Raw genomic sequence first — 26,477 nt, 5'->3', positions numbered from 1 at the left:
ACTGAACTACTGTCTCCTGCAGATTCCTTGCAAATTACCTAATTTCCATACTTCTGTTCATGCCATTTCTTCATCCTACTTGTTTATCGAATTTAAATTTTGCCTACCGATCATGACCTAGCTCAAATTCTACTTTGTTGAAAAAGCCTTCTACGTCTTACTTTCTGGACTTGGACTACTTCATAGACATTGTTTATGGACTTTTTCATTTTATGTTTTTTATTCGCATCAGTTGCATACAAATCCGGAATGAGACAGATTCGATCATCACGAAGAGCATTTTGTTGTTAGTGTGGACATAATAGCCTTGCTCCAAACTGAATTGCCTATTTTTCTCCTGAAAATCTGCTCCAGACTTTTGTACTCTCACAGCTCATAAGTGTCACCTGGCTTGTCAATGGCGGTGAGCCACCAGTGGCAGGCAGAGCCATTCCCATATGTTGAGGGCTTCAACAGTCTGGTAGGAGCCACTGGGTGGATCATAATCTTTCCTATGTCATGCCGCCAACGGATGGAAGCAAAAAGCATTTACACAGGTGTGTCCAAGATCTAGAAGGGAAAAGCTGATACAGTAAATCCTTCAACTTTCCTCCTAACTTTCTCTGCTGCCCCTACTAAATGACCCTGCCCAGACCTTCCCCTTCAGGCTCAACCTCTGGGATGGTTCTCCTGCCCTGTGTCCCAGCACAAGCCCTATACGGCTACCTTCATTTGCTTATTTTGTGCTTTCCAAGAAGCTGTACTGTCGTGGGTAAGTGGCATTGGCAGTAGGAGTGGCGGTAAGTAAGTGGCAGTATAGGAGAAATCCCCAGTTTGAGCATGTCATATCTTGTTAATTTTATGTGAGTATTAATATTACTTGCAAATATGGGGCCTTTGTTGTTTTTGTGAACCATATATATATATACCATAAAGCAAAATTCTAAATTTGTTTGAGTTTTAAGATGAAATAGATGATACCAAACAAATATCCTAGTTGTGATCATGCTGTTCTCCTCATTGCCATATTTAAGATACCTGCAATTATTCTTCTTTGCTGTTAGGATTATTTCAGTACAAAAATTTTTTAAATCTAAGATTTTGACATTATTTAGCCTTTTGTAGTTAATAGGTTGGGTTTCCTCTTTTGTCTTCCTTTCAAAGATCTTCCCTTTACTCCTCCCCAAAACCAAATATACTGCCCCATTTTCATGAATGTGCCTCTCTTTGACTTCTCTAAGGCAGCAGGAAGGTTTATATAGTATCTATCTAGACTGTCCTGTAATCCTGTTGAAAGAAATTTGAGAACCAATCATGTGGATGGAAAAGAATAGAAAAGATAAAGTCAATTCTCCTTACTGGTGGGAATGTAATTCTAAAACAAAATGAATCTTAATATGGGGAACAATTGAGAATGGTTAATAGGGGAACAATAGTTTTGTCATTGTTTCTTTTTGCTTTTGAAGGGTGGGAACCAAGTCTGAGAGTGGACGTATAATTAGGAGGTGTCATTTACTTGTTGGTATGTAGACCCATGCTGTTCTAGAGCTAAAAGAGATTTAAGAGAGAGGTTACTATCTCCTTGATTTTAACCTTGGCTGCTCCTAGGAATCCATGGATTTGCAGAGCAGGTAGGGGCATATCCATAATTTTCTGAATTTCGCAAAGCATAGTACAAAAAGTATGCATTCACTCAGGGTGCATTTGCATTTCTTTGATTTTGGCTGGAACTTTTGAAATCCAGCGGGGTTATATTGGTAATGATGAATGCCTTGGTCTGTTTGGACTGCTATAACAAAATATCGTAGACTGGGTATGGTACAGACAACAGGGATTTATTTCTTACAGTTCTGGAGGCTGGGAAGTCTAAGATCAAAGCACCAGCAGGTTCAGTGTCTGGGGAAGGCCCACTTCCTCATGGAGGTGTTCTCACTGTAACCTCAACGTGGTGGAAGGGACAAGTAGCTTTCAGATACCCCTTTGCTAAGAGCACGAATCTCAGTTAAGAGGGGTCTGCCCTCAGGACCTAATTATCTCCCAGAGACCCTACCTCCTAACACCATGACCTTGGGGATTAGGATTCCATCGTATGAACTTCGGGGGGGACAGAAATATCTATTACATTGCAGTAAATTAATCAGAGATTCTGATAATTTGTTGTCAGAATTTTTTAGAGTACGGAAAAAACGAACGCCATGTATCTATCTTTAATCCTGATGATGATTATTTATTAAGTAGCATTATTTTCCATATCTGCTTGATGTATTTTCAACAGGAGAAATAAGCGTTACAGATAACATTAAAGTGCTTTTTCTTCCATACTTCTTCCTGCCTTCTTTCCCTTCCCCATATTCTCAAAATCAGCTCTTTGCAGTAATTTTAATATCTCCCATTTTATTTTCATATTTTAGCATACATTTATGTACTTGTGAGTAATATATATTACATTGCTTTATGACTATGATTTATAAAAATTTACAAAAATAGAACCCTACAGAATATATACTTCTGCAACATTTTTTTTTGAACAACATAAATTGAAATTTATACATGTTGGTGACTAGATTGATGGTGCCTTCTTACTGCAGTATAGTATTCTCTTCTATGAATATATCTTATTTGACTTGTTATTTCTATTAGACAGGTATATTGATTTTAATTTTTCACTGGAAAATATCTAGAACATATTTAAGCATGTTTTCTTTGGCTTGTGTTCTAGTAGAAATTCCTTTATGCCTCCATTTATTAAAAGCACTGGAGAGAGTATTATTTCACAAGTGCTGTTTGGTAGGTAGGATCCTTTCAAACATGGACTCCCCAGGAAGACCTGGTCAAAGGGATCCGATGTCATTGATGTAGTGCACCTGCCTGCCTGTGAACAGGGCTAAATTTAACTCATCTTAGAAATTTTCTCTCTACTCCACCTTTTGAAGAAACCAGAGTAGGAGTCCACAAATCCCTTTGGTTACATATCAGTGTCTCAGAACACTGGAGGTAGGAAATTTTTAACAACATTTGACCTAAAATCCTACTTCTATAATTGAAGCCCCATTCTTTCCCGTTCTCTCCGGGAGTGCTGAAGAACAGCTACTTACTTAACTTCTCTTAAAGTAACCCTTTCTAATCCACTATGCTGATTTGGAGTTCTTTTTTTCCTTTAGGCTTTATGAGAGTAGTCTCTTTAGCCTTTCTTCTAGGGTTTATTCCCTTAGGTCATTTGTGTAGTTCCAATCAAGGCTGTTTTTAGATTTATCCATTTCTTGTTTACGTTTTAGGGCTTAAAGCTAAAAAATATGATCTTATCATGGCCTTGCTTATACAGGGCTGACACAATTACCTCCCAGTTTTTATATATGACTCTGTGTATCTATGCTTGTGCATACATATGTATATATCTCTCCCTTTTCTCAGGAAATATATATTGCATCCCTTCTGTTTTGCAGGCCTCATGCATTTATAGCATGCCCACATGCACGCACAACAGTATTGGGTAGTTGGATTATATTTAGCATGTGGCCTGGTTGTACCTCTTGATATGTTGTACAAAGGTCATTTTTTGCTGTTTAGGTAATCAGCTTAGTTGATAAAAAGAGGCAATTATGATTTCAAGTATACTAGAGGGTATGTAAAGGATGTTCATAGCAGAAATATTCCTAATAGCAAAATAAAACAAAGAGCCTAAATGTCCATTGACAGATTGGATAAGTAAATCATGACATTCACACAGTAGAATACTACAATGAAAATATAATAACTCCAACCAAATGCATCAGCAAGGGTGATTTTTAAAAACAATGTTGCATTCAAAAAAGCAATTGGAAGAATATGAATTGCCAATAAACATATGAAAAGATGTTCAACATCTTTAGCCATTAGGGAAATACAAATCAAAACCATAAGAGATACTATGTCATAACCCACTAGGATGGCTATAATAAAAAAGACATAATAACAAGTGTTTGCAAGGATGTGGAAAAAATTCGAATGCTCATACATTGCTGGTGGGAATGTGGAATGTTGCAGTCACCTTGGAAAAGAGTTTGGCTCTTCTTCAAATTAAACATAGAGCTACCATATGACTGACCAATTTTAGACCCATGCTATACCATATCCAAGAGAGATGAAAACACATGTTCACACAAAATCTTGTTCATGAGTAGTTGTAGCAGCATTGGTCATAATAGTGAAAATGTCCCAAATGTCCATCAACTGATGAATGGAACAAAAACAAAAACAAAACTATGGTGTAGCCACACAACAGAGTATTACTTGGCAATGAAAAGGAATGAAACACCAAGATAGGTTACCACATGCACAAACCTTCAAAATACTATACTAAGTGAAGGAAGCCAGATACAAATGATCACATTTTTTATGATTCCATTTATATAAGATATCCAGGGTAGGCAAATCCATCGAGACAGAACATAATCCATGGCTGGATGAGGGGGAGAGGTGAACGGCTGCTACTGGGCTCAAGGATTATTGCGGGTAGAGAAGAAAACGTTTAAAACTCACATTGTAATAATAGTTGCACAACTTGGTGAATATACTGAAGCCATTGAGTTGTACCCTTTAAATTGGTGAATTTTGAAGTCATTTGAGGTTTTTTTTTTTTTTTTTTTTTTTTTTGAGACAGAGTCTCACTTTGTTGTCCAGGCTAGAGTGAGTGCCGTGGCGTCAGCCTAGCTCACAGCAACCTCAAACTCCTGGGCTTGAGTGATCCTTCTGCCTCAGCCTCCCGAGTAGCTGGGACTACAGGCATGCGCCACCATGCCCGGCTAATTTTTTTATATATATATCAGTTGGCCAATTAATTTCTTTCTATTTATAGTAGAGACGGGGTCTCGCTCTTGCTCAGGCTGGTTTTGAACTCCTGACCTTGAGCAATCCGCCCGCCTCGGCCTCCCAAGAGCTAGGATTACAGGCGTGAGCCACAGCGCCCGGCCATTTTTTTTTTTTTTTGAGACAGAGTCTCACTGTGTTGCCCAGGCTAGAGTGAGTGCCGTGGCGTCAGCCTAGCTCACAGCAACCTCAAACTCCTGGGCTCAAGCGATCGTCCTGCCTCAGCCTCCCAGGTAGCTGGGACTACAGGCATGCACCACCATGCCCGGCTAATTTTTTTTTATATATATATCAGTTGGCCAATTAATTTCTTTCTATTTATAGTAGAGACGGGGTCTCGCTCTTGCTCAGGCTGGTTTTGAACTCCTGACCTTGAGCAATCCGCCCGCCTCGGCCTCCCAAGAGCTAGGATTACAGGCGTGAGCCACAGCGCCCGGCCAAATTGGTGAATTTTGGAATGTGAGTTATATATAAGATTTTTTTTAAGAAGTAATCCAAACAATGTATATATTCTAGTGCAGTTTTTTATAAAATTCGGAACTAATCAACTAAGCAGTATGTTGTATAGGGTTATAGGTACATATCGTAAAGCCATAAACATAAAGGAGGAATGATCTGAAAAAGGGAAGAAGAGAAATCTCGCCTACAGCGGTGGTGGTTACCATTGAGTTTTTCAGTGTAGGATCACACCAGAGTATATTATAGAGTCATAGTGCTGGGAATGTTCCAGTTTCTTAGGCTAAGCAGTGGGTTCCTTTTCTAATGTTTACAATTCATATATTTTTTATCAATGCTTATTACTAAAAGTTCTGTATGCATCAAATGCTCATAATAAAAATCTTGATGCAGTTTTTAAAGGAGGTGGTGCCTTTTGTATTACTGGAACAATGTATGTTTAGGGCATACACAGAGACTGCTAGAGAGAGACAAAGGGTGACCTCACTAAGAGATGGCCCATCACTGAGCCGGTACGGTAACGAGTCTTTGATTGTACAAACACGAATTGTTTTGTATTAGAAAATTGAGGAAATGCAGTTTTTTTTCCATAAATTTTTGGGTTTTTTTAATCTTTTGAGAAGGAATGAGCAGAGGGAGGAATAGACGAAGCTAAGAAGTGAGAGAAAAGACAAAACTTCAGGGTGGAGAGTGGGCGTATTACTTTTATGAAAATGAATACCTGATACCCAATTTAAATTGTTTTCCTACAATTTATTTTTTATTTTATTTTTTTTATTTCAGCATATTATGGGGGAACAAATGTTAAGGTTACATATATTGCCCATGATCCCCCACCCCCCTCGGGTCAGAGCTTTGAGTGTGACCATCCCCCAAACGTTGCACATCTCACTCATTCTGTTTGTATATACCCATCCCCTCCTCCCCCCTCCCACCTGTTGGGCACCCTATACATGTTATTCCTATATGTCCACTTAGGTATTGATCCCTTAATGCCAATTTGCTGGTGTGAGTACATGTGGTGCTTGTTTTTCCATTCTTGAGATATTTCACTTATTGGATTTCAACCAATTCCTGAAATGCCTTTGGATATTTTTTACCCTGTGAGCGGTTTATGCAAAGAGAAGAAGTTTCATCTAGAAGGAAAAGAAATAGTTTAAGGCAACTTTGGGTTTAAATGTCAGGTGTTTTCACCTGAATGTCAGTAGTGTATGGTAGAAAGGACTCTTATTAAATAGAGTCTGTTTCCTGTCTCCTAACCTCCTCTCTGCTATTAACTACTTCCAGCTCTATCCAGGAAGCTATGAGGACGTTAAATTAATTCTGCTGTCCAACAAAGACTTTGTGTAATGAGTGTATCGGAGCATTTTTATTTTTGTTAGGATATCCTGGAAAAAAAATAACAACATGTTTTAGGAGAGATTAATGTGTGACATAAGAAGAATGGCACAAATGGCAGAAAAAGATAATTGAATTTTATTTTTATGATTTAAGCAAATGCTTGATCTTCCAGTTTTCCACCACATACGTGCCCTGTTGAAGTTCTGGGCAGTCAGTGGATCTGAATGCCAGGGTTTCCAGGTTTCCGGTCCCATACTGGTTTGGTTAGTGGGAATTCCATTGAAATCATAGCTGAATCTTCAAAGTTGGTATGCCCTTGGTTACATCCATCCGAAGTGTCCCTGGTGACCTCTTTTATTTGTCTTTTTTGTTTTCATGTTCACTTTCCAAAATGGCATTTACTGAACAAACTCTTTATAAACCAGCCTTCGTCACCACGTTTTCAAAAATTCGAGCAGTGCTCAGCTATCGGGCTTTGTGTGCTTCCCGAAGAAACTCAAGTTGAGACCCCTTGAGGGACAGCCGTGTAATTGAGCATGCGAAGTCTTAGATTTTGTGATACCACGCTCCCCGCACAAGCACCGTGCACAACACCCCCTACTCATCCTATCACCGTCCTATAATATCTGCTAATTCCAAAATTAACCTTTTAAACATGTTTATTTTGCTCGAGCGTTATTCTTGGAATAAATTCCATGGCAAGGCTTTTAGATAACGGGTGTCACACTGGGCTGCCCAAAATCTGATTTTAGGAATCGCTTTTCTAATCAGTCGTGCACCCACTTGGCAGTAATCCGTCTCCAACTCGATTCTCATAGTCTTTGATGAGCTCTCATGTGGAGCCAAATCTAAATTCCCTCAAAGATAGATGCTTCACTTGCCCTTTCTCTGATCACAGGAGCCCCCACAGAACTCCAAGAGCTTGTGAAGATGATTACAATGAGCTGGTGATTTCAACCAATTCCTGAAATGCCTTGGGATATTTTTTTACCCTGTGAGCGGTTTATGCAAAGAAGAGGAAGTTTCATCCAGAAGGAAAAGAAATAGTTTAAGGCAACTTTGGGTTTAAATGTCAGATTTTTTTCACTTGAATGTCAGTAGTATATGGTAGAAAGGACTCTATTATAGAGAGTCTATTTCCTGTCTCCTAACCTCGACTCTGCTATTAACTACTTGAATAAGCCTACACAAGTTACTTAGAGTCTGTGATTGACATTTTCCTTGTCTGTGAAATATGAGCAAAATTGGATGATCTGTGTGGCCTTTTCTAGCCTTAGTGTGCAGTGATTCCAAAGGTAGATTTGGTTCACTCGGCTCCTCTTTGCTTTTTCCATGACAAAGACACCTCAAATATCCACCTAAAATCTTTTTCTTACGCATATGTTTTTTTTTATTCAAAGCACAGCATAATATAGAGTTATATTCTTGTTCTGAAAACTTGCTTAAATAAACCTGATCAACAATAATTACCAATTAACGATTACCTTTGATATCTAACAACTTCACATAATAAAGTATATTAAGTAGTTCTATAGGTGTTTAACTGCTTTCATGATTTAAAACCTATTTTTGTTCATAATGACAATAGTGCTGTTGTGTTGGCTTATCTGGAAAATTAATACACAATCAAAAAGGGCAGCTATGAAAAGATACTTGTTGTATAAGGAGAGGATTTTCGAGAAATGACAGATCTGATTATTCACTGATAGGTCACAAGGATAAAATCTAGTTGGGGGTTTCAGACAAACTTAAAACTTCTTTTGGAACCTCTGAAATTAGGAATGTGCTCTTTTGACTAACCTTTTCGTTTCAGTTGGGCGGAAGAGCAACGTGTGACTTCAAAGGTATTTAGTCATAGTAAAATCCAGTTCAGCCATTAAAAACGAAAATCTTTTCTCTCCCTGCCCTGGAGTGTTCATAAAGAGTCTACAAATACGGTCTGTTATTTTGTGTGTGTCGCAGATAAAACTGGCATAATTATCTTCATATCGGGCTCATTAAACATCACATTCTTCTGTGAATCACTGGCGTGTGACAATGGCCCAGCAGAGAAATAGTTCCCTGTGAAACAAAGGGGAAGGAAAAAAAAAAAAAAAAAGCAAGCTTCTGTTCTAGTAGTTTTACCTGTAAGTCTATTGTTGTCAATTGGGAGCATCGCTTTGATGTGTAATTAATCTAACTGAAAAGTCTAGTGTTTTCCAGTTTCTAATAGAAAACTAGTAATCTGCATTTGCGACAGAACTAGACCTTCAGCCAAACCCGGGGTCCGTGTTCATCTTGAAGGTTTGTGTTGTTCCCTGCAGTCACAGGGAGAGCAGCACATTCTTCAGGAAGTGGCTTCTTGAGACCTTGGACACTGCAGCTGTAACAAGACTGGGAGCTGGGCTCATCCATCTCCCCTGGTTCTGCGCGGGGACACTGCCCCCAAAGCATTGAGTGCCTTGGATGTCACGTGGATCCCCACATCGGTGCCCTTTTCTGCCTGAGTTGTCGGCGTGGTCGTTGTATTTGTTTTATCTGGGATTAATGTGGGGCGCGGGAGGGGAATACATTCGTAAAGTAAGAAGGAAGACCAGTGGATTTTGTTTTTTCACAATGTTAACATTTTAATCTCTGCAGAATTATTTCCAAAAACTTTGAATATTGCGGCATGAAAGATAGTTTTTTCCCCAATAAGAAGAAAATCTCATTTTCTGCCATTTAAGAAAAGGGGGTTAACCAAGAGGGATAAATGCTTATCTTATCTGTAATTTTTCTCTGAGTATTCAGATGCCCACCACATTGTTTTTAAAAGGCACATAAAATGTCCAGTTTGCATCAGGAATTGTTGTATACTGAGACATCTGACCATTCAGTACCTTCCGTGACCCCCTCTGCTCCAGGCACACTGGCTGTCTCCCTGACCCTGTCTATAAATGGGTGCGTAAATGACTGTATTCATCATGGGTCAAAACTCTGTGAGCCTTTGCTTCTATTTTCGTAACATTTTATAATGGGAGTTGTCTCTTTTATAAAGTGTCACCTAGAAAAAAATAATTTTAAAGAAATTAAAAACACCTATACGTTGCATTCTGATATATTCAGTAGTAAACATTGTAGGCTGCTCTTTGATTACATTTTTCCTTTTGCCAAATTAAGATTTTTTTTTTTTCAGGATTTTTTTTCCCCCAATCTCTTTATCACAAGACCCTTCAGAGCTGTTCGCTTATTTTTTCCAGTGCTGTGTGTAGCAGATGAACACGTAGGGATTGTTTTGATTTGAGTCCCTTGTATCTGATGATAATCAGTGTATTCCTGAGGCTCCTTCCCAAAAGGTGGGAAACTCCTGTCTTAGTGAGTTCAGGTTTCTATAAGAAAAATACTACAGACTTGGAGGCTTAAACAACAGGAATTGATTGCTCACGGTTCTGGAGGCCGGGAGACCCAAGAGCAGGGTGCTTAGAAGATCGGGTGTCTGGTAAGGGCCGGCTTCCTGGTTTGCAGATGGCTGTCTTCTCCTTGTGTCCTGACTAGGCAGAAAGCAGAGGGAAAGGAGGCTCTCTGTCCCTTCTGGTGAGGACATGTTCATCCCATTCATAAGGCCGCTACTATCGTGACCCCATTAGCTTCCAAAGGCCCCACCTCCTAAGACCTTCACACCGGCCATTAGACTTCCAACAAATTTATTTGGGGGTGGGGGACACAATATTCAGTTCATAACGATGCCCAGTCAGTTTCCCTGTGACTTCTGGAAGCAACTGGTGATGACATAATATATTACCATCTATCAGTGGGAAAAATAATTTCTAAGCCTCAATTTTCGTTTTTCAGTTTCCATTCTAAGAATAGTACTATAGGGATGAAATGACAATGTATATAGCTAGGTGTTTTGTTCTGTTTTTTTTTTTTTTTCCCCAGTAAGCAACTCGTAATAATGTTCTTTTTGTCAGCTTTGTCCGATACTTGTTCCATTGTCTGTGTCACACTGTCACCTTTAAATACTGTCTAAACGCAGATGCTAGTGTCTTTTAATGACATTATGTTGTCTTCATAGATAGTGGTGTGTTTTATTTCCAATTTGCTGCTGCAGTGTTAATCCAAATCCTAATGTGACGTCAACAATAAGCACCTTTACTGGTCTCCTGCCTGAGAGACCTTGGGTTGATAGTTCTAGATTTACTTAAAGACCAATTAAAAATAAGTATGTTTAATTATTTTTAGATAAAACCATATCTGAAAACTGTGCAGTCCCATTTTAAAGTAAAAGTATCACAGAATATGTCTTTCCTGGGATTTTGCAGTGTCATCATTTCTGTAACTTAATATTTGGGATGGCCACAGAAATTGTATTTGACCAGAAGAGCACGGTAGTCAGACTTGTTTTAAGGTATATTTGGGCTGGACAGAAAAGATTCTAAGAGGAGAAAAAAATAATAGTGTAATGAGACCAATGATACCCATATCTATTCTTTTCTTATGCTCACTTAACCTAACAAGAAAATTTGGGTAGTCTGTGGATTCTCAACGTATTTGTTCTGGAAGTTTCCGCAAAGTGTTAGGGAATGTCTCATTCCTCCTAGGGCACACTGACCATTTGATTGATGGTTTAATATCTTTCCCCAAAGTACCAACTCGTGTTGGTTGTTGCTTTTAATTTCACAACCTTTTCAGTAGTAATACAGGTTATTACCCATGGTCCTGACCCGAGACCCTGGGTGCCAGCAAAATTAAGTGCACGCTGTAAGCCATCGATACCTGCAAGCTCTCAACCTATTGATGATAAATAGCAAACTGTAATGGCCTAGCAACATGCACATGATTGTTCGATTCATATGCACTTGTACATGGAGATAGGGTGCTGAGATAGCTAAATAATTAAATCACATAATGCAATTAAACTTCCTCTATTAGAGTGTTCTTTTCCTCCCCATTCTTCTTGCTGACAATATGCACACCACGCTTCACCCCACTGCAGTTAAGCTGATTAGGTGATACTAAGCCGCTCAAGTATGTTGTAGGCTTTTTTTTTTTTTTTAATTGTTGTTGCTTTCCTTTTTCTTTCTTTTTTTTTTTTTTTTTAAGCTCTATAAGTCAAATGGTAAATTCTCGAGGTACAACTACAGGTCTTCAAAGGACGTGCATAAAGCTCTTTAAAAACACATTGCAGCAGATAAAAGTGGCCTTCAAGAACGTTGGGTCCTCAGAATTGGTCCCTGGGTTAGCTTCATAAATATTATTTCATAAGGGAAAAAAATATGTAAAATTTTCAGGCATTTCCTGGAGTGCTGCTGAGTAAACTGGACTCTTGTTCTAGCAGTTTCTCCCTCACAAACAAACAAACAACTCTGTAGGATCCAGCTCTCTTGAGTTTCATCCTTTACCATCCATCCCTTAATTTTTCCTTAATTAATAATAATGTGCTAACAGTAATTGCTATTATAGGTTGAGTACCTGTTATAAGCCACGTAATGTTGTAGTTCACTCATATTTAGCTATTAGAATGTGTCTAGCAGCCTTGTAGTGCTATATTATTCTCTTTCTACAAGGAATAATATGGAGGCTAAGGTAGGTGAGATACCTTGCCTAAGACCATACAGCTAATTAATAAGAGAGCCTGGATTTGAGTCCAGCTCTGTCTTAACTGCAAAGCCCACATTTGTCCCCCTGTACCAGGATGCCCCTTGCTAAAAGATATCAGAAGGAACAGTACTTTGTGCTTCAAACACAACTTGCTATAAATCTGTTTCTGACACTGTCTCGCGTCTTCTCTTAGGAGGATAAGGAAATTAAGCCCCTTCTATTGTACAAGTCCCACATCCCAATCAGATAACTGTCAGATCGAATCAGGACGCAGCTTCTATTGCTGGACACTGGTGCCATGTGGTGTATTGTCAGCCTTTACTAAATACCACATCCCAGCAGGCTCGACTAAATCTGTGTATTAGGAAAAATAACAAAGGAATTAAAGGATTTCATATGAGCATCAAAACTTTATCCTCATATCAACGTCTTAGGTGATTTCCAGAAGAAGGACTTTGTTGTACAGAGAAGGTCACCTCATTAAGAAATGGAAAACAAATCCTGTTTCCTTTGCCTTTTCTGTATGAATCTTCCACAGAAAACATTGATTTTTTTTTTTTTTAATATGTATGTTCTTCCCTGCGTAAGACTTTCTTTAGTCTACAGCTAACTGTTCTCATCCAAATTCTGTTGCATCTGGGGTAGGGAGTGAAACTGATCTCTTGATTGCTGTAACCCAGAATTCTTTTTAAAAATGTGGTAATGAAGGAATTAATGAATTAGAAAAAATAGCATAAAATGCAAGTTACTATTAATATCATTGAAGCACTTGATGCTAAAACAGTAGAATGTATACATTCAAATTAATGTTTTTCTTATTTTTAGATATTATACAGCTGCAATCTCCTGAAAACTCTTTAAAACACAAAATTTAAATGGTCAAAAATGAATAAGCAATTCAGAAGAAGGTAAATGAAAATATTTGATAAGTATATTTTAATATTTCATTTTAGTAGTTAATAAATGTGTATTAAGCAACTAATATCCCTTTTACCTGTTAATTAACAAAGATCTCCAAAAAGATCATGTTTAAAGCTGGTGAGGATGGGGAAAACTGATAAAAATCTTATAATGGTGGTATCCACATCAATTTGCTTAGTCCTTTTGAAACTAAATTTAGCAGTGCATCATTTGCGCTCAGTACATTTTATTGCAGAGGGCAACAGTCACAAAGTTTTTTCACAGCTTCATTTATTTCTGATTTAAAGAGGATGATTCAACAAGCTCGTGTTGAATCTCAGAGCTATCTAGCCATCTCTATCTACAAGCAATGAACAAGAGTGTCACATCCTTTGCTTTCCTGGAACCTGCAGTCTAGAGCAAGGTGTGCACTGATATACATGAATAACTGTATAGTAGTGCAAGGTTTACAGGGTTGATGGAAGAGGAATGTAAGCAACCTAGAGTTTGGGAGGTTCAGGGAGAGCTTTCACAGGAGATGTGTCAACTAAGCTGAACTTAAAGGTTGAGAAGGGACTATAAGCACAAGGTGGGGTTGGGCAGGAAATCTGCATTATGGGCAGAAGGAAAAGCACTTTGTGTAGGGTCCAGATGGAAAGCACTTACATCCCTCTGGCTTCCAGGAGGTGAAGTGATTACCATGTTTCCCCGAAAATAAAACAGGGTCTTATATTTATTTTTCCTCAAGAAGACACCTTAGGGCTTATTTTCAGGGGATGTGTTATTTTTTAAGTACAGTACAACAATCTACATTTATTCAAATATAGTTAAGTCATCTTCTTCTGGAACATCATCATAACTCTCCAAACCCCAAATTCCATCCTGAATTTCTTGTGACTCTATTTCCTTTATAACCATTGGCCCCAGTCTCTCATGTGGAGCAATGGAGCGCTCATGGGGCAGATGAGAAGGGCTGCTTGTCGTGTTTTACCGCTCCGAGACAAAATGCAAGGGTTGTGCAGATGCGCTGTGTAGCCACGCCCATCACTAGGTCTTATTTTCGGGGTAGGGCTTGTTTTCAGGGAAACACGGTAGGTTTGAAGCTAGAGATATAAGCAGAAACCAGATCATGAAAGGCCTGGTCAGTCATATTAAAAAAAAAAAAAATTAGGAATTTTATCCAAAGGAGTAACGAATTTTAAGACAAAATGGCATGTTTGAGTTTCCAGTTTTGGAAAGCTCCTTCTGCTTTGCAATATATAAGAAGATGGAAGGAGAGCCAGCAAGAATGATAGCAGAAGGCCATTAGGACCAATTGTGAAAATTTAGGGGAATGATGGTGGTGACCAGGACAAGCTTAATAGGAATGGGGTTGAAGAGCGGTTGCTGAACTTGAAGGATATTTAGGAAACAGAGTCAGTAGGGTTTAGTGATGAATTAGACGTAGGAGCTGAACACGCAGGCTCTGGCTTGGGGAACTCAGTGAATGCTGGAGCCATTCTTTGATTTATGGAACCTTCACCAAAACACAGTCTGAGGGGCTGAGCAGTCAGTCTGTTTCAGGCATATGAAGTTTGAAGGGTCTTTGGGGCATTTAGGTGAATATATCTAGAGGCAATTTAATGTACAGATACGAAGCTCCAGAGAAAGAACTGGACTGAAGATATGAATTTTAGTCTAATCAAGATATAGAAGATAAGTAGAGAATTATAATATCAACCTACAGCTAAAATTTGGATATAACTAAATGCTAAATAGCATGGAAATAGCTATATCAGCACTGACATACCTACTCTTATACAATCATTAATAATCAGTTTTAGGGTAAGTAAACAATAACCACCACAAAATGAGATAACATATTACAAGTATATGGGTAGCCTGTATACACAAAGCCAAAGTATGGAGTACATGTCTGAAAAAGGTACGATTAATAGAATGAAACATACTGAATTATTAACAGTATTAACCTTCAGGAATTTTAAAAATACATATTATTGTAATTTTCTATAATTTAGTGTCTTATAATAAGCCCTAATTTTCACCACAAAGTATGTCATAAAATGTTAAAGACTGTATTTTTAGTTGTACTTGATTTTAAAGGAATGTTTGCAAGTTCCAAGGTCATCTGAAAAGAGACTTTACCAGATAGTTTTCTGGGTAAAATTTCTCAATAGATAATAACACAACATTTAGTTGAAAATTTAATGTTTTGTGTCCCACTAAAACAAAAGCAGCATTATGCTAATGAAGGAAAATACTGTTCTAGGTGTCATTAGAGAGAGGTTTTTATCCTAGGCTGTTCCTTATAGAAAGGAACTTAGAAAGACTGTTCTTGACAAGTTGTTTAACCCAAGAACCTGGATGACTGCTAAGATATAAGAGTTGGCCCAGGGTTTATCTAAGGTGATCTCCCAGTCTATTTTGTCTGTGTGTATGTCACATACAAAAAAAGTCTTATCAAGGCGTGTTCCAGTCGAATCAGTCCATATTTAAATTTTAATAGATGCGGCTAAGTGGTCACAGTCTGAGTTTTTAAAATATGACCCGGCATCTAATAGAAGTGTATCTATTTCAAAGGGAATTTAGTGTTTGTTCCTTATACTTCTGCTTTCCCCCTTTGGTTTCTTCTTTTTGTCATGAAAAGATTGAAAGTCCCTGCTGTATTCGTGTGCAGAACATAAAACACAAAGCTCTTCCTGAGAGGTAATTTTCCCGAAATGAAAAATACGAGAATGGTGTTTGATTGTTTGGTTTTCTGTCATTCAGTGTTGCATTAAAACAACCATTTTTCCATAACTATGAATGGCCTCAGTCTTGAAAACTGTCAGTTACAAATGAAAAGCAATAACACTTTGCAAGCAAAACCTTTCCCAAATCCCACTAGGTTTTCAGATGAATTTGAAAATTAGTCAGTGGTACATATTCATATACAAATGTTGGGGGAAAGATTAAACAACTTATAAACTTTATCTCATTCAGTATTCTCAGCAAAATGGTACTCTTTCCTACATTTTAAAGTGAATAATTTTTATAAATTTTATAATCTAGTTCTTTTCCATTTTTTTCTAATGACTTATTTGGTTTTTTTGTTTGTTTTTTATCCTCCAACTCATAGATTTTAATACACTAAAGTTAGACACCTAAATGAAACCTAGGCATTGTCATAATTTTATAGAGCTTTTTATTATATTCTTTCAACAGAACAAAGAAGTGTGGGTGGATGTGTATGTCAATGCACTTTCTAGTTATGTGTTTATTCTAAAAAAAAAAAAAACTAAAAGAAAAAGCAAAAAAAACTTAATACATATTTAAGTTACCAATATCCCTCCATAAAGAGAAAACCATTTGGCTAGATTTGACATCTTATTTCATAGACCTTTTGCGGGAACTGCTATTATAAGAACAGGTGGCTCATGTGAAGTCCTTGTTTGTTTCCATGAAGGGACAAAGTCTATACCTGCCATCATCACTGGTGTAGAATCTCTGCTTCAGACCTAATTTTAGAGACCAATTTTAGAGAAGACCGAAGTGAGAACTTAAAATGGCGGTTACAATTTAAAAATCAAACCAAAACAGAAAACTTTTCCTTGTGGCCACCTTGGGAAATAATTCATCTATGTTAGTTGTGGCTGAGAGAATAACCCTGTCCTGTGTATTGGAACCACCGTGGTTCCTCCCACATTCCAAGAGGAATGCACACAGAGTTCCATGAAACTGGCCTTAGGGTGCATGCTGCAAACCAAGACAGCTTGCTTTATGTGATTTGGTGATGATTACTCTGTGTGTCCACGTCTCTGAAAGTCCCTAGCGCCAGGCACGCGGAAATGAGAGATGTTAGAGCCAAACAGGACGGTGGCTGTAGTGAAATCTCAAGCTCTTTAAAAATGTGCATTCTGATGAAGATGGTATTTAGCTCCACTTAGCCTTTCAGCTTCCTTTCCATTTGCTCAGAGCACCTTGCATTAATATTTCAGCCACCCCACATTCCCTACAATTGCCTCTCTTCTCTCTGCACGTGCCTTGCCTGCCCTTGGAACGTCTTCTCTCACTTGCCCACTTGGTCAACTCACATATCCAGACTGGGCTGAGATGTAATCTTCCCTGTGCTGCCTGCCGCAGGGATCCTCCCAACGAGAGTTGGATCCTCTCTCCTCTGAGTCCCTGTGACACTTTGTGTATATTTTCTAATGTACTGGAAACTTGCTTGTCATTGTTCTGTTATTATTTGTCTCTAGTTTTAGCCTGTGAGCTCCTTAAGGAAAGTGTGTGTTAATCGTCTTTGAATCCCCAATACTTAGAACATTGTCTAATCTTATGCATCCACGTCTGTTCAAAAAAATTGAATTAATTGAATGCATGAAGGTAAATTGTGATAAATTAGGAAATAATGAATGCACTTTAGTAAGCTCTACTGAAAGCTGAAATTCCTCGTTCAAGGAACTAAGAATGGTTCTTTCGATTTCCTTGAATGTGTAGTAAGCATTGTTTACCATCTTTCATTCTGCAGAATTTAAGATCTGCTGAATGAAATAATACCTTTGGCTGGCAGTATATAAGACCGGCACAGGTGAGTTGAACTATGCAAATGCAGTGATATAAAACATTTCCATTTTTATTAGAGGTTAGGAAGAAGGCAGAATAGTATTTGACTTAAAAAAAAAAAAAACACAAAAAAAACTTTTATGGGGGCCTAGGGGGAGGGTCTGTGTTTTATAAATTGCATTAAATATTTGGTATGTAAAATTCTGGCTGCTGTTCCGCATTAAACGGGTACAATGCATCCCCTATCTAATTAAGTAACCATATGGAGACAAGTCACATTTACATAAACGAAAGCAGAGAGCCCGGCTCTATTGTGTTCTCTTTTAGATTATGCAACTGGGTTTCCTTGCTGTGGCTTTCTGCTCTGACTCACATACTGCCATGGACCAATATGCTCGAAAGCAAGTGGTGCCTTGCCTCATTTCAATATTGCAGTGAGAGGGGCTCTGGAATATTATGAAATCTCTTATGTTTAATAACTACATGCCTATTAGAGCCAGTAGTTTTGGGATCTGTCCAACAGGAAACTCTTTGTGTTTTATTACACTGCTTTGCAAGATAGCCATGTGCCTGCTGTAGAGTGTAACCATTTCACTACATTTATTGAGGAAATGCCTCATAGCATGTTTTCAGAATTTTCGACTTCACAAATTTTACTAACATACATATGGGTAGCAAAGAGTAAAAGAAGTGTTATAAGCAGCAGTTCATATCACGAGGGCTCTGAGATAAAAATGGTAATAGTAATCTCAAAATTGAAATATAAATGTTTGGATAAGAAGTTTGGGAATCTGGAAGGCCGAGGCGGGTGGATCGCTCAAGGTCAGGAGTTCAAAACCAGCCTGAGCAAGAGCGAGACCCCGTCTCTACTAAAAATAGAAAGAAATAAATTGGCCAACTAAAAATATATAGAAAAAGTTAGCCAGGCATGGTGGCGCATGCCTGTAGTCCCAGCTACTTAGGAGGCTGGGTCACGAGGATGGCTTGACAAGCCCAGGAGTTTGAGGTCGCTGTGAGCTGGGCTGATGCCACGACACTCTAGCCCGGGCAACAGAGTGAGACGCTGTCTCAAAAAAAAAAAAAAAAAGATGTTTCGGAATGGAAATCATAGGGATCATAATTATAATTCTCTTTTGTTGGTTTTTATTCACACGATGATACATACATACGACATTTATCCATTTACTATATTTTTACATATAGTATTTTAATATCACAAAACATGAAATAGATTTTAATCGTCCATTTTTATGGATGGGAAAATGGAACCTCAGCGTTAAGTTACTCACCTAAGGTCACAGAGTTAACCCAGGCATCACCAGGTTATTTGATTCTAATCTAAAATTCTTTTGTTGCACCGGATTTAGCTTTTGCTTTGTGCCAGGATCGCTGTTTGTACTTTGAAATAAATACCAAGCTAGTGAAAAGACAAGCATACTTTGGAGACAGAAAAAAAAAATGAAATAAATTTGAAATGTATTGAAATCTATTTCTTTCAAGGAGAAAAACACAAAAATAATTTAGAATTTCTCAAAACCTCTTGAAGCTCGACTTCAATTATGCTCGACCCCCGTGGATAATTTGGGATAATTTGAGCACACTGGGCTCCAGTGTGCTCAATTCCATTACAAATTTAACACATCCAATGGTCAAATCTTGGGAGTTTTGTATAGTTAAACCTCATAGAATGGCAATGCCTTTTTCTCAGTCATTTTTCTTGCCGAGGTTTACGATCTCCTTATATTTAAATTGGAATTTTAACTGTTAACTATTTCTGCTTAGAAAGGAATATTTGTTTCCAAATGAAATGTTGAAAAATCCTTCTCATTATTTTATTTCTCAAGGAATTATTCTTTGGCTTCCTTATTTCTGTCCATGGTGAGGATGCCTAGTCAGTTAGATTAGAGTTGGTTGAGTACTTACTTGCTGTTCTCTCAAAAATATTTATTTTTTTGGTCTCAACACCATGTCTGGGTGTGTCCATAATACCCTCATCCCTACCTGGAATCCCAGGCCAGCTGATTAGGTAACACTGGATGATCTTTACCATAAATGTCATATTTCTTGCAAGTGGTGAGGTGCAACACACATAATGTGTCATTTTCTGTCACAGTTTTATGAGCTGGCCCTAGGGCAGGCACTCACTAAATCACAGTACCAGACTTCTCAGGGTCCACCCATGGGAAACTGAGATGGAACAGGGAGGTAGTTGGAGTCAGAGATCTGTGTTCAGATCCTGAGTCCACTAGCCCTGTGACCCCAGACAAGACACATGAATGACTGAAGCATTTCCAAAGATGCAAAATGAGGATCTTCGTCGCAGCCACCTTGGAGAGCTGTCGTGATGCTCAGATGACCGACTCTATATAGAAGGCGTTATTGCCATAACCTGTCATTACTCGGGAGATGGCAGCTCTTCAGTTTTCACATGGGCTAGCGTCGTTCCCACGTTTCTTAGCTTACCAAAACTCTTAACTTAGCAGCTGATGGCATTAGTATTTAATTAAGCGAAGCCAGGAGCTCTGGCTTTAAGAAGGAAGGTGCAGCTGTATTGATGAGGAATGTTTTCTGCCACAAGTAACAGAAAATCTATCACTGGCTTTAAATAAGCTGAGATTGTTAAACAGCCATACCACGTTATCTGGGGGGGCAGATGTCTGAGGCTCTCAGCGATGTCACTGCTTGGGGCCTCTGTATTCTTATTGCACTTGTCCTCACGGTCTCCCCCCAGCTAAAGCAGGAACAAATGGTACCAAGCACACCTGTCCCTTTTATCAGGAAAATAAAAGCTAGCTTGGAAGCTTCTGTTTGTGACTCATGTGCTAGATCCGTGTCCCCTGACTGTGGCGACCTGCACGGAGTTCTGTCGAATGCGTGACTGTCTCAGCATCTGCTTGGGGCAGTGGCGCGGGGGAAGGCAGTCGGCAAGGTCTGTCACCAGCATTTGTGCCACCCGATCTTAAAATTTTCCCCTGGATTCTAAAGTGGAGTGGTGGCAAATGTATTGAGATTATAAGGAAATTTACCTTGAGGCAAGAAAGCATTCATGCGCTCTCTCATGAAGCTGTTTGTTGAAGTAAGTGACCCCCTTCCACCCAATTCTAAAGAACTGAGTCTGTCAGCAACTTAACAACCCCTTGGAAATTTATACTTGGGTTCCTGTTCCTCTTTCTTCCCTTCCTTTTTATTTGAGGAATTGAGAATTTCCTAAAGAATTCAATCCCAAAGCACCAGGCAGAGCTGAGCACGATAGCATCCCTGGGGGGAGGAAGGTGACACGTGGTCCTATGAGATACGGAAGGGGTGTCCTCCTGTGGTTGGAGGGGGGAGGAGCCCACTGCTGGGCAGAGCTTTGCTGCACCTGGAATTAGGGTGTGGGCCCAGTGGTGTTTGGGATCGGCAGAGCAGGACATGGATATATGGATAAACACCACTCCCAACACTTTGCTACACCTACAGAGCCCCCCCCAAATTTAAGAAGAGGTGTTCCCATTGGTAAGGAGCAATTTTACACTTACCTCATTTGTTGGAAGGATGCAAATAAGCAGTTACACATATATAATTATATACCTGCAATCTGTCACCTTCCCACGCCACCCTAATAAATCAGTTGTTTTCCTTTGTTTCTTGTTCTCTTGGATCCCTTCTCCAAGTGCACACCTGATTGTGATTGTTGCTTCAATAATGGTTAAGACATAACGTCACATTCTACCTTTTTATCTTCTAATCATTACAACCGATTCTTGGCTGGGCGCAGTGGCTCGTGTCTGTAATCCCCCTACATTGGGAGGCTGAGGCAGGAGGATGGATTGCTTGAGGCCAGGAGTTCAAAACCAGCCTGGGCAATATATGAGACCCTGTGTCTATGAAAAATAGAAAAATTAGCCAGGTGTTACGGTGCACGCCTGTAGTCCCAGCTACTCATGAGGCTGAGCCGGGAGAATCGCTTGAGGCCAGGAGTTCGAGGCTGCAGTGAGCTATGATGATGCCACTGCACTCCAGCCTGGGTGACAGGCAAGACCCTGTCTCTATTAAAACAAACTGAGATTTTTAAGGGAGGTCCCTGGATAGCCAGGACACTTAGTCTCAGACATTTCCATTCCTCTCTCCTGCTCTGTTTCAGATGTAGGCTGAACTTGTTACTTTCTCTAAAGAACATTCATTGAAATGGCAGGAGGGGCAATCTAATTGCTTTTTGATCTGTTTTGTGAGTTGGATGGTTAAAACTTGATTTATCTTACCTCGTGCTTTTATTCTTTTATTTGGCATTTTATTTATGCTGGGTAGATGTGGTTTCATTCTTAGAGATCATTATTTACAGCCCCTTCCCCATCCCCTCGCCCACGCAGATAGTTACTGCAAACACATTCACGCATTCTTACTAGTTAAGCAAAAATGCATCATTCAGAATGTGGGTCTGTGCCTGTCTACTCAGGCTGCCACTAGAGGTTTGGGGATATATTTTTTGCCAGGTGACCCTTTTATGCAAAACTGGACAGTACTAAAACCCCTGATGGGAGTGTGAGTGTCCGATACCTGTATAAAATCTTTTAATACCTTTGTCATTTTCTGTAATGCATGGGCTTACAAAAGCCTACAGGAACTTGGTGTTTGTTGAAGACAGAAATTGGCATGAGCAGTCAGGAACAAAATAAATTGATATGTGATATATTTTATGAACTCCATTGCACATACAATTTAAAACATTAACCGCCCCCCCCAAGATTCTATCTGCAAACCCCTCTTACTCCTTGTAATATATACACATTTTATTTTCCAAGTGACTTTATTGTACTTTCATGACATAAACTGTTTGCTCTTACTGTTTTAGAGTATTTGCTTTATAATTTTTGATACTTCCTATTACTTACATATGAGTTAACCTTTTCATTGCAAATACATTTCAGGGTTTATAGGTATTTTAAATTATTTGTTATATGAGGCTGTTTTTTTTTTTTAAGTTGATGTATTCGATGGGAAAAACATCTTATTTGGGAGAATCAAGCTATTGCTATGTTGAATCATGCATGGGTGTTTCTAGTGGTAAAGACCATTTTTACAGTTCAATGTCTCTTATTTTCTTTGTTATATAAAATAACTCTTAATGTCCAGGTTCCCAACCTTCTTTTATATATTTGAGAATTCTCCTTTAGGTTCTTAGAACATTAGCCCCACTCTTAATGAATTAGGTTTACCTTTGACAGTGCTTATTGATTTGGGTTGTTGACTTATGAGTGAGTAGTAAGAGGCACTGGTCAACATTGCACTGATAGCATACGAAAGCCAGATTAGGGCTCAGGCTGCACCCCCGTACCCCCAGACTCTCTCCGGAGATTTGGATCTGATAGGTGAGATTGTTCTTCCAGGAGTTCACTAGGTTGCTTTCATCAGCTTAGTCCCAGAGACTGGTTTGGTCTTCGTGGGAACAACCGTCTCCAGGGGATAGTTGGTCTGGGTATTGAAATTTTTGCCACCTTTGTTCTTTCTGTGGAATGGCCTTTGGAAGGAACAAGATACCACTCCTCCTGGGCATCTATCTCCACTGTGCTTGGCAGTCAGACTCCTCTGCCCTGGATTTTGTGGTCATTTCCTAACACTTGAGTTTTTTTCCTAACTGTACTGAAAAGGCAAGAAAGCAAAGACTTGGCTCCAGCTTTTTCCTTGTTCTATTATTTTATCAGTTCCCTACGGCTATGGGAGAACCATATCCATTCCTCTCCCACCTTTTTTTTTTTTTTTTTTTTTTTTATGAGACATGGTCTTGCTCTAATTCCCAGACTGGAGTGCAATGGTGTGATCATGGTTTACTACAGGTTAAAACTCTTGAGCTGAAGTGATCCTCCTGCCTCAGCCTCCCAAGTAGCTGGAGCTACAGGTGCACATCACCATGCCTGGCTAATTTTTTATTCTTTTGTAGAGACGAGGTCTCACTATGTTGCCCAGCCAGGTTTTGAACTCCTGGCTTTAAGTGATCCCCTGGTCTAAGCCTCTCAGAATGCTAGGATTACAGGCGTGAGCCACTATTCCCAGCCTGTACCTTTCCTTTGAACAGCTATGATTAAAGCTTCAAGCTCAAAGCCATTTTAACAATTAGCTTTAGTTCTCACCCTTGTGGTGCAACCCATAGTATATGGTGAAGGAGCATGGGTCTCAGGCAAACAGAATGTACTCACATTCCTTTTGAAGGGCAGTAAGTTGTTGCTAAGTTATCCAAGGCAGAATGTCATTACTAACTCCAGAGTTTCATAGCTAAAGAAAGTGGACAATTTAGAATGTTTTCGATGTATCTTATGACTGAGAATCCTCAACCATCATTACTATGATTCACACATATTTGTGAGAGAACAACATCTATTCTCACCATTTTTTTTCAAAGTGTTGAGGCAGCTTACGGTCTTCATTGAACTCTTTGTGACTCACTAGAGTGAATCTTGAGTTTCAGCCTCTTACCCCACAGATATTTATCTCATTTTTTCTGCAGAGAAGCTCAGGTTCAAAACTTAAGTTTGAGGAGTCCCCCACTTATTATTATAATTTGTCCAGTAACACTGAAGGTACATCTAGCTGGAGGCTCCCCTATCCTGTTAGTTCAGCGTCTAGATCATTTAACTACTCAAGTCTTACAAGCATGCTGTGTTAAAATGATACGGTTTTCCAGCACAGATTCTTAGCGCTGGTGTGGGGTTAGCATTGTGTTGTGATTTATGTGCTGTCTGTAGAGACTGTGTTCTGATGTCCTCTTCAATTTTGCAGGAACTGACAACGGTGAAGCCCTTCCAGAGTCCATCCCTTCAGCTCCTGGGACACTGCCTCATTTCATAGAGGAGCCGGATGATGCTTACATTATCAAGAGCAACCCTATTGCACTCAGGTGCAAAGCGAGGCCGGCCATGCAGATTTTCTTCAAGTGCAATGGCGAGTGGGTCCATCAGAATGAGCACGTCTCTGAGGAGAGTCTGGACGAGAGCTCAGGTGAGCGTGTGGAGCTGCCGGAAGCTGTGGTAGCTCTTGAGATTCATGTTCTACATATGGGAAAGACTGTGGGACCCCTCCCCCCGCCATATTTGAATGAGGTCATATTTATATCACTCCAGACTTAGAAAACAAATCCTATCTTTAAGTGACCCTGTACCATGTTTCCCCGAAAATAAGACAGGGTCTTATATTTATTTTTCCTCAAGAAGACACCCTAGGTCTTATTTTCAGGGGAAGTGTTATTTTTTTTTTTTTAAATATGGTACAACAATCTACATTTATTCAAATATAGTGAAGTCGTCATCTTCTGGAACATCATCATAACTCTCCAAACCCTGAATTCCATCCTGAATTTCTTGCGACTCTATTTCCTTTAGAACCATTGGCCCCAATCTCTCATGTGGAGGAACAGAGCTCTCATGGGGCAGATGAGAAGGGCTGCTCGTCGTCTTTACAGCTCTGCGATGAAATGCATGGGTTGTGCAGATGCGCTGCGTAGCCACGCCCATCACTAGGTCTTATTTTCAGGGTAGGGCTTCTATTGTTCAAATGTTTAGAAATCCTGCTAGGGCTTATTTTATAGGTAGGTCTAATTTCTGGGAAACACGGTAGCTGCCTTGGTAGCCTATTCCAATATGGTACTGAGATTTTTTTTCTTGCTCTATATAACTTTAAAAACCTTACTCTGTATGGAAGTTAATATTCTCATTGGAAATAAAATCAGGCAGTCACTGTTTTCGTTTGCTGATTTCTAAACATTTTTGAAGACAAATATGAAATCTTTCATCAAACCCTTTTTTAAAGCAGTATATTTTCAGTTTCTTTAATCTTCCCTCCTAGATATTATTCTTGTGTACTTTATTCTCCAAAGTTGCTCATTTCTGAGTCTCGTGTAAGTTGTTTTTTTTTTTTTTTCTGCTGTGTAGTGGCAGATCCCAAATTAGATTACCATATTCTAGCAGGATCTTCAATATGAAAGAATTTGGGGACCATCTTTACATTATTAGTAAAGAAAAATATTAGTAAAAAACAAAAATTATTACTAATTGGGCTGAGAAGCGGTGTTGATGAAAACAATGACCATACCATTAATAGCTGATGTTTGTGGAGCACTAATTATAAACAAGGCCTCATTTCAGCATTTGACAGGCATTATCTTGGTCTGTACAATAGCCCTACAGGGTAGTTAATGCTATTATTACCTTCATATGAGGAAACTGAGGCTCAAAGAGATACAGTGAACTAAATGCTTGTGCTGGATTTATATGGAAAATAATTGGACTCCAAACTTTCAAAATGTATAACATTTTATATTTCAGTATATAAAAGAACAGTATATGCTTTTGAATTTTGGTGGCTCAGACTAGATCCAATCTGGTCACACTCTAGATTATTGATTTTATTAGTCCTGACCTGGCAGGACCACTAGATGTTGGATTTTGAGTAAATCAGAAAACCTTAATATAATCAGGAATTTTCAACTGTAGGCATTTACTAACCATATGAACCAATGTTTTTCAGTATAATAGGGTAGGCCTTTAAGAGTATTCAAAGATAGGGAAGACACAGCCCATATAGGTGGGCTTTACACTGACTTACAGGAATAAGACAGATACACCCGTGCAGTACAAATGACATTAGGATAAATGTCTAAAGAGAGGTATAAGGTGTTATGGGGAATTTTAGAAAAGAAGATCACATCTACCTAGGTCTGTCTGAAAAGGTTTTATGGAATCGATAGCATTTGAAAGGGACATTGATGAATATGTAAATCAAATAGGCATAATCAGTGCTACATTATATGAGGGAAAGACGAGTTTCAGTGATCTGAAGGCCACAAACATTAGCAAATGAAGAAAAGTTAGTATATATGTTCA

At 39.0% G+C, this 26,477-nt stretch overlaps 1 protein-coding gene across 4 annotated transcripts in view; it reads left to right on the top strand.

The window, feature by feature from the left end:
* The window catches only part of UNC5D (unc-5 netrin receptor D), a 536,775-nt gene that overhangs the window by 278,361 nt on the left and 231,937 nt on the right, over positions 1-26,477 (top strand). For all 4 annotated transcript variants that reach the window (XM_075997365.1, XM_075997364.1, XM_075997363.1 and 1 more), the window contains exon 2: positions 24,379-24,597. In XM_075997365.1, coding sequence (XP_075853480.1) covers positions 24,379-24,597 — 219 coding nt within the window. The remainder of the gene's footprint in view (positions 1-24,378; positions 24,598-26,477) is intronic.

Source organism: Microcebus murinus, chromosome 24, assembly GCF_040939455.1.
Source record: "Microcebus murinus isolate Inina chromosome 24, M.murinus_Inina_mat1.0, whole genome shotgun sequence".
NCBI classification, from domain to species: domain Eukaryota; kingdom Metazoa; phylum Chordata; class Mammalia; order Primates; family Cheirogaleidae; genus Microcebus; species Microcebus murinus.
The sequence above is the reverse complement of the archived record's forward strand: the minus strand, read 5'-3'. Positions and strand labels throughout refer to the sequence as shown.